General features: G+C 29.5%; 1 protein-coding gene across 1 annotated transcript in view; it reads right to left on the minus strand.

Moving 5' to 3' along the window:
* The window catches only part of LOC143066598 (mannan-binding lectin serine protease 1-like), a 93,769-nt gene extending 78,325 nt beyond the window's left edge, over positions 1 to 15,444 (minus strand). Inside the window, exons 1-2 of the mRNA XM_076239470.1 lie at positions 15,338 to 15,444; positions 9,744 to 9,912 (exon numbers count right to left, since the gene is read on the minus strand). Coding sequence (XP_076095585.1) covers positions 9,744 to 9,912; positions 15,338 to 15,401 — 233 coding nt within the window. The 5' untranslated portion in view covers positions 15,402 to 15,444. The remainder of the gene's footprint in view (positions 1 to 9,743; positions 9,913 to 15,337) is intronic.
* Positions 15,445 to 16,840: the final 1,396 nt, after the last annotated feature.

Raw genomic sequence — 16,840 nt, forward strand, 5'->3', positions numbered from 1 at the left:
CAATTTCGAATACAAATTTATTCAAGGCATAGATCACCTTAGTCGTATATTGTACAACTTTTCAGAATTTTGAGTCCTGAATGCTCTTTAACTTTATACTTGTTTGATCTCTAACAATTTTGATCTGAGCGTCACTGATGTGTCTTAACTAGAATAAATCAAACCAAGATTGAAACACATTTTTTGATGTTTTAAACTATATATAATGTAGAATAAATCAAGTTCTAAGTTTTACCTCGGAATCAGTGCTTACAAGTTAATTTAAAAAAATACTAAACTCCATGGAAAAAAATATAACAAGTAATTAGTGCACAATATCACAATGAACTAAAAAATATAGGTTTAAAATGTACTCAGACAATTAAAAATAACAATATAACAAGCAATTGAGATAATCAACAACGCTAGTATCTACCTCTACCAAAAAAAAAGAAGAGAAGCAGTGCAGGTATGGTGCATGGTAAATGGTTTGTGATGTATTTTTTAAGTTTTAAGTGATCGACCTTCACAGGCTATAGATTTTTTATATTAACAATTCTGTCCCGCGGGTATCAAATGTGCATAATAAACAAAACCAATTTAAATAACAATTGAACATCATTGAGTACAAAAAAACAATATTGATAAAAATTATCCCATTAGGTATCTAATAAATAAACGGAATTCAGATAAAACAGTTTGTTTGTTATAAAATAATGACAAGTAAATGGCGATGTAATTTACTTATTTACATATTTTCATATTTTGTTAATTATTGTACCAAGAGCATGTGATAAATTTTCAAGTTATTCATAAAATTGATTGATAATTAGTTTGATAACAGTGATATATTATGTAAATAGTTCTATATGATTGAACCTATGTCACAATCAGGATTTTAATAGATAAATAGATAACACATGTAGACTTGGACTCGAAATACGTCAAATAAATATCTTTTTATAAAACTTTGGTGAAAACAAAAACTGGTACTACAGAATCAGAATAAGGTAATATTTTCTTTATATAAGATACTTCATGTTTACGCAGTTTTATTTTAAATCTGTCTTTTAAAAAGATGTTAGATATGAAAAGTAAGCAACATATAAGTCTTTGAATTAGTAACTCGCGTTTTGGCTACATAAAATCCTTTAGTGGCGCTCGGATAAAAGGGGCTCAAAGCCAAATCAAACACAAAGTAGAAGTTCATTGCAAGACAACAATGTCGCAAAATTAGTATCTATATTAAGTGATATACTAAGGGAGACAGAAATAAGGGACGGTATGTAACATTTTCCTTGCTTTGTTAAACGTGCATGGCAAAATCTGAAAGAAACTTAGAGGAATCCGATTATTTAAGTATAAACATATATTTAAAAGACTTGCTGATTCAATGAACACTGAAAATTATATCAATGTTTATATTTCATTCAAGAAACGCTAATGTACTATTTTTTTCATTCAAGTTTATATGAATTTTTCATTGTAGATTTCAGCCATATGTAAACTTTTTATGTGTGCTATCATCTTGAATAAAACGATAATAAGGGGAAACTTTAATAAGCGCAAAATATCAACAAGGCTTAAAACAGGAACATGTAAGGAGGACCGAAGTGCTCGATCTTTTCCTTATTCAAAATGTTGTCCTTGAATGAAGATTTTACGACTTTGTGCGCTTTGGGTTGAAAATGTTGTAGATAAAACCAAAACGTAACCGACAAAATTGATAAACAAAATAAGATAAAGATCTACAAGTATGGCAATATTTATGGAATCGTCAGTCGGATCCTTACAGTTTTAACTTTTTACTTCATTTTTGGCAATTATCTTTAAAACTGTAAATAATAGCGAAAATGATCAGAAATTCTTAATTGTACATGTACACACATAGGTTTGTTGCGTTGTATAAGACGTATACAAATATGTCAGCATATGCTCTATATAGCATCGTCTTGAAAATAATTCTATATATAGTTTTTACAACTCTTAGAGAAACCCATGAATATTCAACTTAATGTTCAAGAGCTTCCAACTGAAAGGAAGTTTGCTATGCCCAATACAGTGTATATGTCGTGTACATGTTATTATTTTGTACAGGTTATTACTTGTACAAAAACTTTGTATGAGTAATTACTTGTATGATGCCATCATACAAGTTATTACCTGTACAAATATAATTGTACCAGTACTTACTTGTACAATTTTTGATGAGAAAAAGATAATAACTTGTACAACACATTATATTTGAGTTGTATGTGCTACTACATTGATCTATTAGGTTTAACCTTTAATTCCAATATATGGTATAACATATATGTAATTTTTTATCATGATTTATTTTTGAAAATAAATTGTAGAATGGTTTATTTTATTTTTGCTTTTAACGACTTTGTCACTTTACACCAGTAATCAGTATTTAAGCAGCAACAAGCTGTTAAGCTTAATTTGCTCAATGTTTCATGCTACATGTATGTGATGTTGTTACTCCGTGTTCCTCGTGTGTCTAAATTCTTCTAACATTTCAAAAATGGTACTAATGTAAAAAAGAAAATGTGATATAAGTGCCAATTAGATAACTCTGCACAAGAACCCAAATGACACAGAAATTAAAAACTATAGATCACCACACGGCTTTCAACAATGAGCAAAGCCCATAACGCATAGCAAGCTTTAAAAGACCCCAAAATGGTAAATCTAAAACAATTCAAACGAGAAAACTAACGGCCTTGTTCATGTACAAAAATGAACGGCAAAAAATATGTTACACATGGACAAGCGACAACCATTGAATGACAGGCTTGGCCGGGACACGCCATACATAATGTGGCAGGGTTAAACATGTTATTAGGATCCCAATTCTCCCCCTAACCTGGGCTAGTGGTGTAACTTTACAACATAAGAACGAATTATAAAAATCAGTTGAAAGAGGCTTAACTCATCAGATGGATACAATAAAAAAAACATACACCCTATGATAAGAAAAATTCGCAAGGGTTCTACGGAACCCAGAGTCTCTCCTCATTTTGCTGTTAATGGCAGGCCCAACAAAAATGAGTTAAAAACATCTACAAAAATATTCCCCTTGATACTATCTTTTGTTTGCAAGAAGCTTCTGTCCAAGTTTGGTAAAAATCCAGGATAGTTTAAGAAAGTTATGAGATTTTAAAAAAGTTTAACCACAGAGTGAATGTATTGCTTCCATGGAACAACAACTAAGTCTATTTACAAGTAAAATACGGAAAAACAGCAATTTTATTTTTACAAAATTTACTTCTGGATACTATCCTATGATCATAAACAAGTTTCTGTCCATGTTTGGTAGCACTCCAGCATAGTTTAAGAAAAATTATTAAAATTTCAAAAATTTTAACCACAGAACGAATATTTGTGGACACCGACGTCGTAATGTAGAATTGACATGTCTAGTTTTTTCGACTAAAAACGAAGGCTCGACAAAAATAAACAAACAAATAAATAAATACGGGAAAACAGTTAAAGAAAAATAATACTCCACAATTGAGAACACAATCCCAGACTTACATTGTATTAACTCAAAGAAAAGTGTTTTTAAGGAAACATTTTGTTTAAAGCAAAAGAAGAAGAACATACACGTTAAAGATATTGTGTTGTACAAGTTATTATCTTTTTCTGAACAAAAATTGTACAAGTAATTACAGGTACAGTTATATTTGTACAGGTAATAACTTGTATGATGGCATCATACAAGTAATTACTCATACAAAGTTTTTGTACAAGTATTAACCTGTACTAAATAATAAAATGTACACGACATATATACAAATTTGAACGTTCATAATTCACAACAGGATCTTTTGTAATGTAGAAAGTTTATAATTATTTTTATTTTAGCTCTAGAGGGAAATTTCAAAATGGAACTAGATGTATTTTATTGTATGTAAATATTACGAAAATCCATAAAAGCAAAAATTTAATCTATAGAGAGCAAAGTAGTTTTCGACTTGTAAATACCAATAAATCACGAAATACAAACTACAAAACTTAAGAATCGTAAGTTTTTTTTTTGTCTCCACCTCTTAACATTGTGTCTTAAAACGTTTGATCTGTAAAAGTAAATAAGATTCTTAATCGTTCGACAAACAAAGTGCTGACCTACAAACCGACAAACTAAAGGACAGCATTTGTATTCCAAATACTGTGTGAAAAACAATATAGTGGTCATGACTTTTTATGATCTGATACATGATGTTTTTGATGAGGGGAAAAGTAATATATTTTGTAAAAAACGCAGACTCTAGAGCTCCTTGTCTCTTTTGATTGTTTTATTTATTTATTTATTATTTTTTTATTTTTTATTTTTTTTTTTTCATCATGAATTTACAAGTATCAACATATATTTATCTTGTGGCACAATAAGCAAGCAAATGAAATCAATAAGCATAATACGCATTCTATGAACCATCTCTAAGAAATCTATGGATTAAGTATAGTTAAAACATTATCATTGATATAGTGATACTGTGGATTCATTATTATTCGTTGGATACCAATTTTCATGGTTTTCGTGGGTACAAGTGAACCATGAATTCATATGTTCAACGAATTACAAATTTTCTATAGGCTTTGTACACAGAAATCGGCAAACAACGAATTCAAATATCCACGAAAATGTAAGTTTTCTCAATCCACGAAAATTGATACCCACAAAAATAAATGAATCCACAGTAGTAGTGCAAGAAATATATGAGCATACATATGGTATGGTATAACAGTATACAACTAATTTCAAATGCTCATATACATACTAGTCCGGCGGCTACAAGCATATTTCAGACGAATTGTGCACGTCCTGCTACAAGCATGAAATTTAGCATAGACCTTCCTCAACTATTACTCTTTTATTTTAGAAAGGGAGGCATTTGAAAAAAATGTATACTTCCGGTAAAATCTAAAATGGCGGAATTCATACTTAAATCAGCCCAATATCAAAGGTTTGTATTTGAAAAGGTGTTATTATCATGCTACTATCATAATATTTGGTACAAATTTGTTAGGTACTACTTTTGAACATATTATATAGATTAGATGTCTTCAAAAAACCCTACTTCCGGTAAAATCCAACATGGTTATCATTGTACCAAAATAAGCTTATTTCTTAGGGAGGGTAATTGAAATGTGTTTTAACGTATTGCTACTATCATTACATTATACAGGAACCCTTCTTTGGTGCTTCTAATGGACACAATGTATGACAAATCTATTAACATGTTTAAATTTAATTAATGACCTTAGTCCAGGGGTTAAAGTACAGGTGTGTTCTTCCACAGTTAATTTTGATTGTTTTATTCCCTATTCCCTCTCTTTTTTTCTACATCAAAATCAACAGTTTTAGAAAGAGTAATGGTACTATGACTTAAACATTATAAATGTGTCAGCAACAGATTCTTGTACACCCACTAAACTATTCACCACAATATGTCTTTTAAAATTGTGTAATTTTTGCTAAAGGGAGGCTGTTGCCTTTAATAACATTTTGCAATTTACATAGCCATATAAGACTGACTGACATGTAATGAGAGTTAATGACGTCACAGAGACACGACAAACTTGATGTTCATAAACACAGTGTACTTTACAAATTATAATGATTGAAAAAAGTATAGTTTTCTGTTATTTATGGACACCTCCTTCCTAGCATTTGTAACTGTAAAGTTAATTTCTTGTGACAAACATTCTGATATTTATTGGTTATTCTCTCGGTGTTTTTATAGCTGGTTTTGGTGATATTTTGGATTCATTTCTCCCGACTTTTAATCAGGGATGGGGTCGATTACTTAAAAATGTAATCGATTTAATTACAATTACTTTGCTAAAAAATGTAATCGATTACATTACAATTACTTTGCTAAAAATGTAATCGATTACATTACAATTACACCTTATTTCAAATGAAATCAATTACATTAGATAACTTTTCTTTAAAGTAATCATGATTACTTTGGATTACTTATAGATGTAGGAAGATGTGGTGTGAGTTATGATTACATTGTATATAGTATCAAAGAATTTCTTATAAATTTTTATCCTCACAAAAAAAGTTAATTTTGGTGATTCTTTTTATAGCCTTAATTCATTCATCTTATTTTAAAGAATTTAGACAAGTACAGTGTAACATATGTTATTTGTTCACATAGCTATAGACAAGTGTCCTTTCTCTATGTAAAAGATACAACTTTGGTTTTTTTCTTAAAATTTCAACAAACTGCCCAATAAAAAGAAAACCTGAATAAATAATGTTAAGTATAGTTTTATTGTCTGTGGGGACATAATTGATACATTCGTAAATGTTTTTAAAGGTGTTAATCACTATTTCCGTTTTTTTAAACAAACATTAGGTGAGCTTGGTATTAAAATATTATTGCCTTGAATACAATAATAATAAAGTTAAAAGTGGTTAATTGTCATAATTTGTTTGAAAATTTTAAATACTTGATGTAATAAGAAATAGATATAGGAATATGTGGTGTGAGTGCCAATGAGACAACTCTCCATCCAAAAAACAATTTATAAAAGTAAACCATTATAGGTCAATGTACGGATCATAAAATTTATAGCAATATGTTTTTTATTCAAATTGTAAACAAATGAAATCTGGTTTAAAATTCCATTTTGAATTAAGTGGGCTTATGTATTTTTGTCGACCATCAGAGTAAAATTGGAATTTTGAATTTCAATGTAGATTTATCAAAATATTAGGCAAACTTATATGAAATTGGAGTTAATATCAGAAGTGTTCATTCAAGGAACAAAAAATGCTTTCAATGAATATTCTTGTTTCATAAGAGCTCTATCTCACAACGAAACATTGGAAATGCAAATTTCTATAGTAAAATGTTCACAAAATAAAACACTTGGTTATACAAAACTTGTTATATAGATGATACAATTTATCACATTAAACAAAGTCCCATCATAGTGAATACTAGTTTCATGATTTTTCATTCATGCTTTACATTTTCTTATTTTCATATTGTCTATCAATGACTATTTTCATATATATAAGATTTGTAATCAGCAAGTAATCTTATGAATGTAATCTTAAAGTAATCTGAAAGTAATCATGATTACACGTGTTTTTTTGGCAATGTAATAGATAACATTATGATTAATCGTAATCAGAAATGACATGATTACTGATTACATAGGATTACACTGCAAAATGTAATTGATTACAGCTGATTACGATTACTGATTACGGTTATCTCATGCCTGCTTCAAATTCATTATAGACATGTGATTCGGATTTTAAAAGTAAGTTCACTTATTTTTTGTAGTTTCATGTAAAGTTTCGATACAAAATTTTGACGATCTTTATCAAAAAATAGAAATTCTGCGATAAGCTTTTCAAATAATAAGTTGATTTATTTAAACTTATAAGCAAACTAAAGATTTGTATATAATATATACGTCATATAGGATGTAGGATGTACAAAACAAATAGTGCGCTGTCAAATTGCAATTAGATATACGTTATGTCTACAATAGTTATCTTTAATTAAAAAATACGATTTCCATTAACTGAACTATCGATTTAGTATTTGGTTTTATAAATTATTTTAACCATGATGTATTCCAGTGTTGCACGTGTTAAACTTAACATGGCTAGACGATTTCTTGGCTAGCGATGGAAAGAACGGTTATATGGACTGGATACTACCTAATGTAAAATAAATGAAATGCGGAACTTATCTGCTAGTTGCTGAAACATTTTTGAATATGTCATGCAGAAAAAACATTTTTTTTAAATTTTAATTTATATATTATTTATGCTATTGTTAAATCTTACAATTGAGAATCGAAGAGAGTAATGTTTCAAATAGATAAAAAACAAACAAAAGAAATGAGTAAAACACAGCCGAAGGTCACCAATGGGTATTTAAACAGAACAAGAAAATTTCGCACCCGAGTGAAAAAAAACACCGAAACATATAAGTGAACTAAAATTAAAAATTACATAACAAGATAATGCCAGAGGCACCTGACTTGGAACAGGTTAAAAACTGCGGCCTGGTTGAGCATGTTTTTTTTAAAGATATTAACCCTCCCTCTATACCTCTAGCCAATATACAATAAACAAACACACAGCAATAACAACAAAACGTTTCCTGCGAAATTGGATATAAAAATCGGTAATTGTATAGATGTATATTCATATTTGTTGTTTATAGAAAAAGACGATTTCCATTAACCGAAATATCGATTTGGTGTATTAATTATTTTTAACATTATGTATTTCGCAACTTTTGTGTCACTGTTGCACGTGTCAACACGTTTGTTTCTTTCCTCCTCAATAATTAAAGATATAAATGGAAACCGTATGTACTATGATGCTTTCAAAAAACGAATTTAATGTACTCATCCCTATTTTATTAAGTGTATTCTTTGGGGATCGTTATTGCTTAATACAACTTACATGAAGGATCAAAACACCAATGTTTAAAGCAATCGGAGATAATTGATACATTAACGTCTTTCAACTGCCCACAAGACATTAGTCTATCAAACAGATGTGATTATATCTTACAAGTGTTAAATTAACATTAACAACAGCTTCTTGCACACCCACAACACATTTCACAACGATATGTCTTTTAGAATTTATGTGTGTACAATATATAATTACTGTAAAAAGTCTATTGCTTATAATCACATTTTGCAATTCACATAGCCATCTAAGGCTAATATGTAATGGAAGATAATGACGTCACAGAGACACGACAAACGTAATGTTTATCAACACAGTGTACTTTACAAATTTCAATGATTGAAAACAATACACTTTTCAATTATTATAAATACCTCCTTGCATGAGTTTGTAAATTCAAAGTTAATTTCTAGTGACGAACTGAAAAATGATAGGTTATCAGTCTAAAGATAACTCGTAATTCTTGCGATATATCAGTGTGTTTCGACTGATTTTGATGATAATTTTGATGATTTTCTCCCGATTTTTATTGATTGACTATCGAAATAGGAATCGATTTCTAAAAGTAAATTTACTTTTCCTTTAAATATAATGTTAACGTTGAACCCTATTCCCTTGATGTGATGATTTATAACAATAGAATTCCGTTTTGTTTTAATACTAGCAATAGTATGTTTCTTCGAAAACGAATAAGTATCTCTTGATATTATCAGCAAAATAAAAATGGGTACCTATGTAATCCGTGGGAAAGCACAAAAACGTCAAACTTTATCATAAAATGTTTGGTTTTATGAGAACGATTTCGATATAAAATATGACGATCTTTATCGCAAAATAGAAATTCGTCTATAAGCTTTTCAAATATTGATTGAATGTGTCACAACTTTTGAGCAAACACACGTATATGAAAAAAGTAAAACTGTAGGATAATGATAATACTAAATGTATATTAACATTTTGTATTCAATTAAATAATTGCTGCAATGATTAAAATTAAAAAAAAAAATGCTTATATCCAATGAAAGTTTAAATCGGAAAGTACCCTATCAAATGGGGGAAAATCAAAAGCAAAACATTTCAAACGAATGGAAAACAATTGTCATATTCCAGACTTGACACATACATTTACTTATGTAGAAAAGGGTGGTTTAAACCTAATATTATAGCAAGCTAAACTTCTCACTTGTATGACAGTTGCATGAAATTCAAACATATTGACACAGTGTGAACAAAACAAACATGCATAATGTCAAAAATTGGGATACACATCGGGTTATACTTTCCAACCCTCTCTACTTACATACATCCGGGTGATTCTTCTACGGAAAAATCTGTTGATGTTAAAATAATGCTGTTATTTCTATTGCTATGTATTTCCCATCGACAGAAACTGTTAGACTGATAGGTGTTGCTTATCAATGGTGGAGATATATACCCTGAAGACTTTTTAAGAATACCACCACATATTTCTAAAAAAAACATAAAATATTATTTAGTAAAGTCGGTCAGTAAAACATATCTCAAGGCTATAACAGACCGATGCGCAGATATACTTTAGTCGTGTGTTTGGTGCAGTATTAATTTAATTAATTGCTTGACTATGATTTACTATATTTGGAATTCCAATAATTGGTTTCGAGCAACACCGACGATTTATTATTTATCTCAAGGGTGCATAATTATATGGCTCAAATTAAATTCGATATACCTGTAGTGTTGTGTTCAGCTTACAATTTTTGATAGCACCAAAAATGGTATTCTCTGGTATGATAAGTGAAAGTCCATCAATTTTTGCCTTTCCGTAATTATTATGTTAATGCTGGTCACAACATAGCTATTGTAAAGGAGGAGACGATCTAAGTTGGACATTCTTGTGTCGAATCTATTTTGTGAAATTTCAAGTATAGGATATGTTAAAAGTTCTTTTTTATGAGTGTTAAAAAGTAATCACTAAACGATGTAATTACAGTGACATCGGCTGGAGAAAAAATAGTATAAATAGTTATCAGGTTTATAATTTGATACGCCAGACGTGCGTTTCGTCTACATAAGACCCACCAGTGACGTTCAGATCAAAAGAGAAAGAAAGCTAAACAAATATAGAATTGAGGAGCATCGAGGACCCAAAAGTAAAAAAAGTTGAGGAAAATACGGCTAAGGTCATCTATGCACAGGATAAACAATTCTTAGTATTTCGAATCCTTAGAATTTCTAGTATTTTGACATGTTCGGATAAAACACTTTTTTTTAGAAAGGAAGAATAATAACTAATATTAGTAGCCACTTATAATTCTTAATTCTTCGTGGAATAGCACGTGTATATCGTATTAACTACATGTAACGATATTTAAGGTAGCACAATACAAAGATTTTTTCACCCCCAATCAGACAACTATAAACTGATGTAATTTCTTCATTTCAACTTTGAATTTTATAAATGAGGTACCAAAAGAAAGACGAAAGATTAATCTTTCAAATGGTGATAATTTCATTATGAGATAATTATTACATAATTAATTATTATGTAATTAGTTGCTATATTGTGATGTCCACACTTGAATGAAATTAACTTCTTTGTTATGTATAGCATCCCAAAATATTTTATAGATTCTTGTACAACACAGTTTTTCCTCTAAAACCGTGTCTCAAATTTTTCCTACTGTATTTCATTCTCTCATAAACCTCCAATGAAGTTTGAGACCTCAATTCATAAGAGATCACTAAATTCAATTGGGTATAAAATTTGTTCTATTGATGTTTTGGAAATCTGAGACACGGTTTGGAAGATATCTGGTCAAGGAACAACATGTGTGAAAATCAGGCATATAGGGGCACCCATCTAGGAGCTAATTTTATTTAAAACAACATTTTCATGACAAAAATGAATGTGTCACAATTAAATAAATAAGAATTTTCCTACTTGTACCCCATTAACTTCAATATAATTCACACATGTACCATGGGGATACTTCAGGATTGGCCTTTAATCATAAATCAATTAGGTTTTGACCAGTAAGAAAGCATTCCATTTCAGCAATTCTAAATATATAAAGAAAATGCACACCTTATGCAACAAAAATCAGATCTGGCGGGAGATGTTATATCATTAGTGACCTTGCTGGAAGTCAGTTGCTACAGATATGGCCAAAACACCGCCCACCATGATAAACCTTTACTATTAATGATCTCAGAAGTTTAATTACACATTGCATTTACTTTCTTCAATATGGATTCTATTCATTTAGTACATAAAATAATATGTTTTGATTTTTGCATTGTTACAAAAAGTAAGTTATGCATTTGTACACAAAATCATCAGTTGGCCTGTCTAGAGAATCTATATGGGGGATTTCTAAAATTGCAATTGTATACTATGACAATATGGTGTTTCACACAAAGTACATTTTTTTTCATTTTTGCAGTTTATTAATGCAATATTCAATTTGTATTTTCTTTGAAAAAGAATTCATATTCCAACATTCTCCTTAAGATATTCTAGTATAAACATCAGAAACATTAATTGTTGTAGGATTATATTTGTTTAATATCTGTACATTTATATGTTGATTCCCTCTATATCTCCAAATAGTTGGGTTTTTTTTTCTCCTAGCAGCTCCAATAAAGAAATGTATTTTTATCTGGAATTCAATAACTTCATTTTTCAATAAATCTCTAATGCAACTGTTATTTTTATTGCTGGCCAGTGATCATAAAGCTATCAAATGATTCTATTGATTAACCACAAAGTACTGCCCACATGTTTTTATCTTGTATCAGTCAGACACGTGCATTTGTTTATAAAACTAATTATCATCAAAACTCATTAACAGTGCAAGATATGTAAACAAATTTTTCTTCTGTGGTTTTGGAATATTAAGAAGTAACGAAAACAGCTGAAAATGAAATTTTGATAAAATTTAGTTGCTTTTATATTGTGCTACCTTAAATGTTAGTTTAAATATACGCTATTCTTTTAATATGACTGAGAATGTGTTATGTTAAACACGTGGCGATAATTTAATAAAACAATGAATCTTTATACCAATAAGCATATTATTATTCTATAAATAATTTATCATTATTTATAATTAAGAATATTATGTTCTTAATCTTCTTTGTTGTAGGTGGGTTAATATATATTAAAAATCATATACTATTGTAAATAACTAGATAATAAGTCATGGAGGAAACAAATTAAACATAATGATGTTTCTGTAGTTAATTCAATAACGGACATTATAATTGCAATGACCGAGCCTTTGATTTTAAATAAAACATTGTTTTTTATTCAACCGTGGTGAATGGGATCAGAAATGGTGGTTTAAGTATTTACAACTCTAAATAAAGTAGGTACATCAAATGTTTTCCTATTAATTTGTGATTTACCTTTATCCTTGAGCATCAAGGAATGAATACTCATATAATAATTTTGGAAATTCTCAGTGAGGGTCCAAATTTTTGTTGTCTAAGTTTATGACGTAACTTGGTACCTTTTTATAGGCACCTTAGATTTAGATTTTGAACATAAAAGTAACTCAATGCAAGAGAGGAACGAAAGATACCAGAGGGACAGTATAGAGACTTATTCGTTTATTTCAATACATTTTTGTACTGTGACACCATGGAAAGTAAACTGGAAGAGGTAATAGAAGGACATACACGTGATGTATGTAACAAGACTATTGAGAAAGATTTGAAGATTGAAGAAAAAACCGAAAAGCTGAAGATTATTAGTTCCTTGAATGAAAAAAATTCACAATTAAAAATTTTAATAAAGTACGAGGGAGTTGCGGATGAAAACTTATCATTATTTATAATTAAGAATATTATGTTCTTAATCTTCTTTGTTGTAGGTGTGTTAATACATTAAAAAATTAAAAAATCATATACTATTTGTAAATAGCTGGATTGTAAGTCATGGAGGAAACAAATTAAACATAATGATGTTTCTGTAGTTAATTCAAGAACGGACATTATAATTGCAATGACATAGCCTTGGATTTAAAAAAAAATGTTTCATTCAACCGTGGTGAATGGGATCGGAAAGGGTGGTTTACGTGTTTGCAAGTTTAAATAAAGTATATGCATCAAATGTTTTCCTATTAATTTTTGCTATGCCTTTATCCTCAAGCATCAAGAAATGAATACTCATATATTATATTGTTTTTATATTCTCAGTGAGGATCCGATTATTTGTTTTAAAAATGATGTTCGAGTGTACAAATGTAATCGATTATGCACAATAAATACTCATTAGAAAGCAAGTCTCCTGTACTCAATTCTAGGGTCCATCCCTTTTCTCAATTAAGATTGAATTCTGTTCTTATTGAGATTAAAGTGCAAATTAAAAACGTTATGTTTCCCGTATTTTACGTCTTATATTTGTGACGTTACCTTGTACTTTTTTATTGGCCCCTTTGATTTATATTTTGAAACCTAAAAATATTAATTGTTAGAAACACTTTCATAAAAATGCTAAGGAATGTTAGTTTCTTGGTTTAAGAAATTCTCAATTAAACAAAGAGCGAGGACGTTGAGGATGGAATTTTACAGACAGATGAGTATCAATTCAAAAGCACGACCCTGACTGTATCAAATTGATGTGAAATCATGATTGTGCAGCAATTCATATTAAGTTATGTTGTAATTCATCAAAAACAATATTAATTTTAGTATCGATTACAACAACATTTAAAGAAATTACTACAGTGTTGCAACTTTTTATTTTTATTTTTATGTAAGAACATTCTTCTTAAACATAAAATAAGAAGCTGTGGTAAGATTGCGAATGAGACAACTCTTCACACGAGAAAATAGAAATTAACAACTATAGGTCACCGTGCAGCATTCAATGAGCAAACACCATACCGCATAGTTGGCTATAACAGGCCCCGAAATGACAAATGTAAAACAATTTAAACAAATTTCTATCATAGTCATTTATAAGTGGTAATGTTCAAAGTAGATAATCTAAGATAGAGCATTGTGGTCAAGCTGGTTTTTGTAGTTTCAAAGGAAAAGATATTTTGTAAAAAATAAAGCTAAATACCGAACTCCAAGGTAAATTTCAAAAGATGATATCTATAAAAAAGGACAAAATAAAAAATTATCAATCAACGGAAGCAGTAAAAAGTCCATGTACGACAACGAACGACAAGTGACGGCAATATCTGACAATGATCCTTTGGAAGAAAAAAGAAAATCAATTACATGTAATTGCGAATTTATTGTAATATTTACAGATCATATATTTTTAAACGTCAACTTTATAGGATAATCATCAAACGTTTTGTACTATTGCAAATATTAAATTAAGGGAAATCGTGAAGGAAATTAAACAATCAGATATTAATCCAAAATTCAGGCTATTCCAGATAAACTTAATTACTGATCCATGTTTCTTGTTAGCTTTACGTATTTTGAAATATTCATATTTTGTTTGTATGTTAAATGTTGCTGGATTAAACTTTATCATATAAAACTTGGAATGCAAATAATTATTATATATAAAAGCCGATAAAAACAATCAACAATATTTAAATTTTCTCTTTCGGAAGTGCATACAGTGGTACTATTAATGTACACAAGTGTCTATAAAAAATACCGAACTGAATGGCAAATTCAAGAAAAGAAGGTTCATAAATACTGAATTAAACCTTGTCAATCATCGGAACAAATAGAAACAACTCAAAAGTATAATTACGTGGAAATTATAACAGCGACAACGTCCAAGTCCGAGAAGAACAGAAGGATAGTAAATTTTCCTTACGTTGTTCATGTAAGGATTTGATAAAGTTTTGGAAAGTATTACATATATAATCACATATAGTTTTGAATGTTCGTTTTAAGTCAATAACTACAATTAAAATAATCTAATTAATTTTAACCACTAACCTGCATGAATGTAAATTAATTTGATAACGATAACGAAAGTTCTCAATACACAAATGTTGGCCATCACTAAATCAACCGAATTTGTACAAAACCATCAGTATAAAATCCGGAAATGGAATACTATAATAGTACTTAATACAAGTATGTTAGCTCTTTATAAGTATTCTAATTGGATTTTATCATTTGTATAATCAAACATCAAACAAGTGACATACCATATTAATTAAATGTAATAAGGATGGAAACTTCTGCTGCAATGTTTAACTGCAAGATATGTTTTTGTCATTTTAAGACAAATAGGGACGAACATACCTTTTTTGCAGTTAATGGATAAGACAACAAGTCTCATTATTTTCACTCGGTAAATCAATAATTGAAATATCAATAGAGGTATCAGACATTCATTTCTCTAAATAAAAACTGGAACAATAGGTGATAACTCCAATCCCGACTAGGTAAAGGCACATTAAATCAAGCTATGTTTTACCTAAAAGATTTATGACAGCCAAATCCAGTTTGAATAACTTTGGACCTCGTAGTTACATTGAAGGTCCTCAATAGTATCGAAAGGACGGTCTTAAGATATTCCAATGCAAAGAGAAGTCACACTTTTGCTTATCTAATAAACTCTTATGAACAAATGAAAAAAATGTGATTTTATTCTTTTATAAATCTGTAACTAGTATCGCACGTTTTAAATATTTAAAAGTTAACTGTTGAGAGTGGATAAATATCGTATTACACCAGATTTGGTGGTGGAATCTGTTTCTCTAATGATTTCCAAACAAAACGAAGGCAAACATATTACTTCTTTTCGAATGATTTTCAAAAAGATGTGTTCTTTTTATGTGACGTCATCAGGCAGGGTCGCATTTTTTCATGCCTTCACAATTTGAAATTCAGAAGAAAGCAAGAAAATTCGACGTCATAATCGGATTTTAACCAATAAAGAACTGAGATCAAACGAACCACACGTTGGTTAAATTATTTTATACAAAAGGTGCAGAAAGGGATAAATCGACGGAAAATTAGAAATAGATGTATATATTATATTATATACTCCATAGTATTTTTTTTTTTTGCTGAATTTCGAGCGTCACTGATAAATACTTTGCAGACGTCACCCGCGTCTGGAGTACAAATTAAGGTTAAGCCTGGTGTGATCTATGACGAGTTTGTGCTATGTACTAATAGTTTATGTGTACAAGTTCAACGGAACTTTGAAATGTTGAGACAAATAAATAAGCTGTGTTTGGGAAAGTTTATCTAATTACATACTAATTTATGGAAAGGACAACTTTGTCTTTGTTCGTCAAGGTTTACTGACCGTATATATATATATTGTATTTATTTAGATATGGATTATATGCTATATGCATACGGATTCTACTAAGCTTTTCTTTATACTAGAACATCTAGAAAGATACGTGTAATAAGCCTTCTTACGGAGGCGGCAGCTACGTCAACCATTTCTTTTATAACAAAAGTAATTTATCATTAGAA

The sequence above is a fragment of the Mytilus galloprovincialis genome, chromosome 1, assembly GCF_965363235.1.
Source record: "Mytilus galloprovincialis chromosome 1, xbMytGall1.hap1.1, whole genome shotgun sequence".
Lineage (NCBI taxonomy): Eukaryota > Metazoa > Mollusca > Bivalvia > Mytilida > Mytilidae > Mytilus > Mytilus galloprovincialis.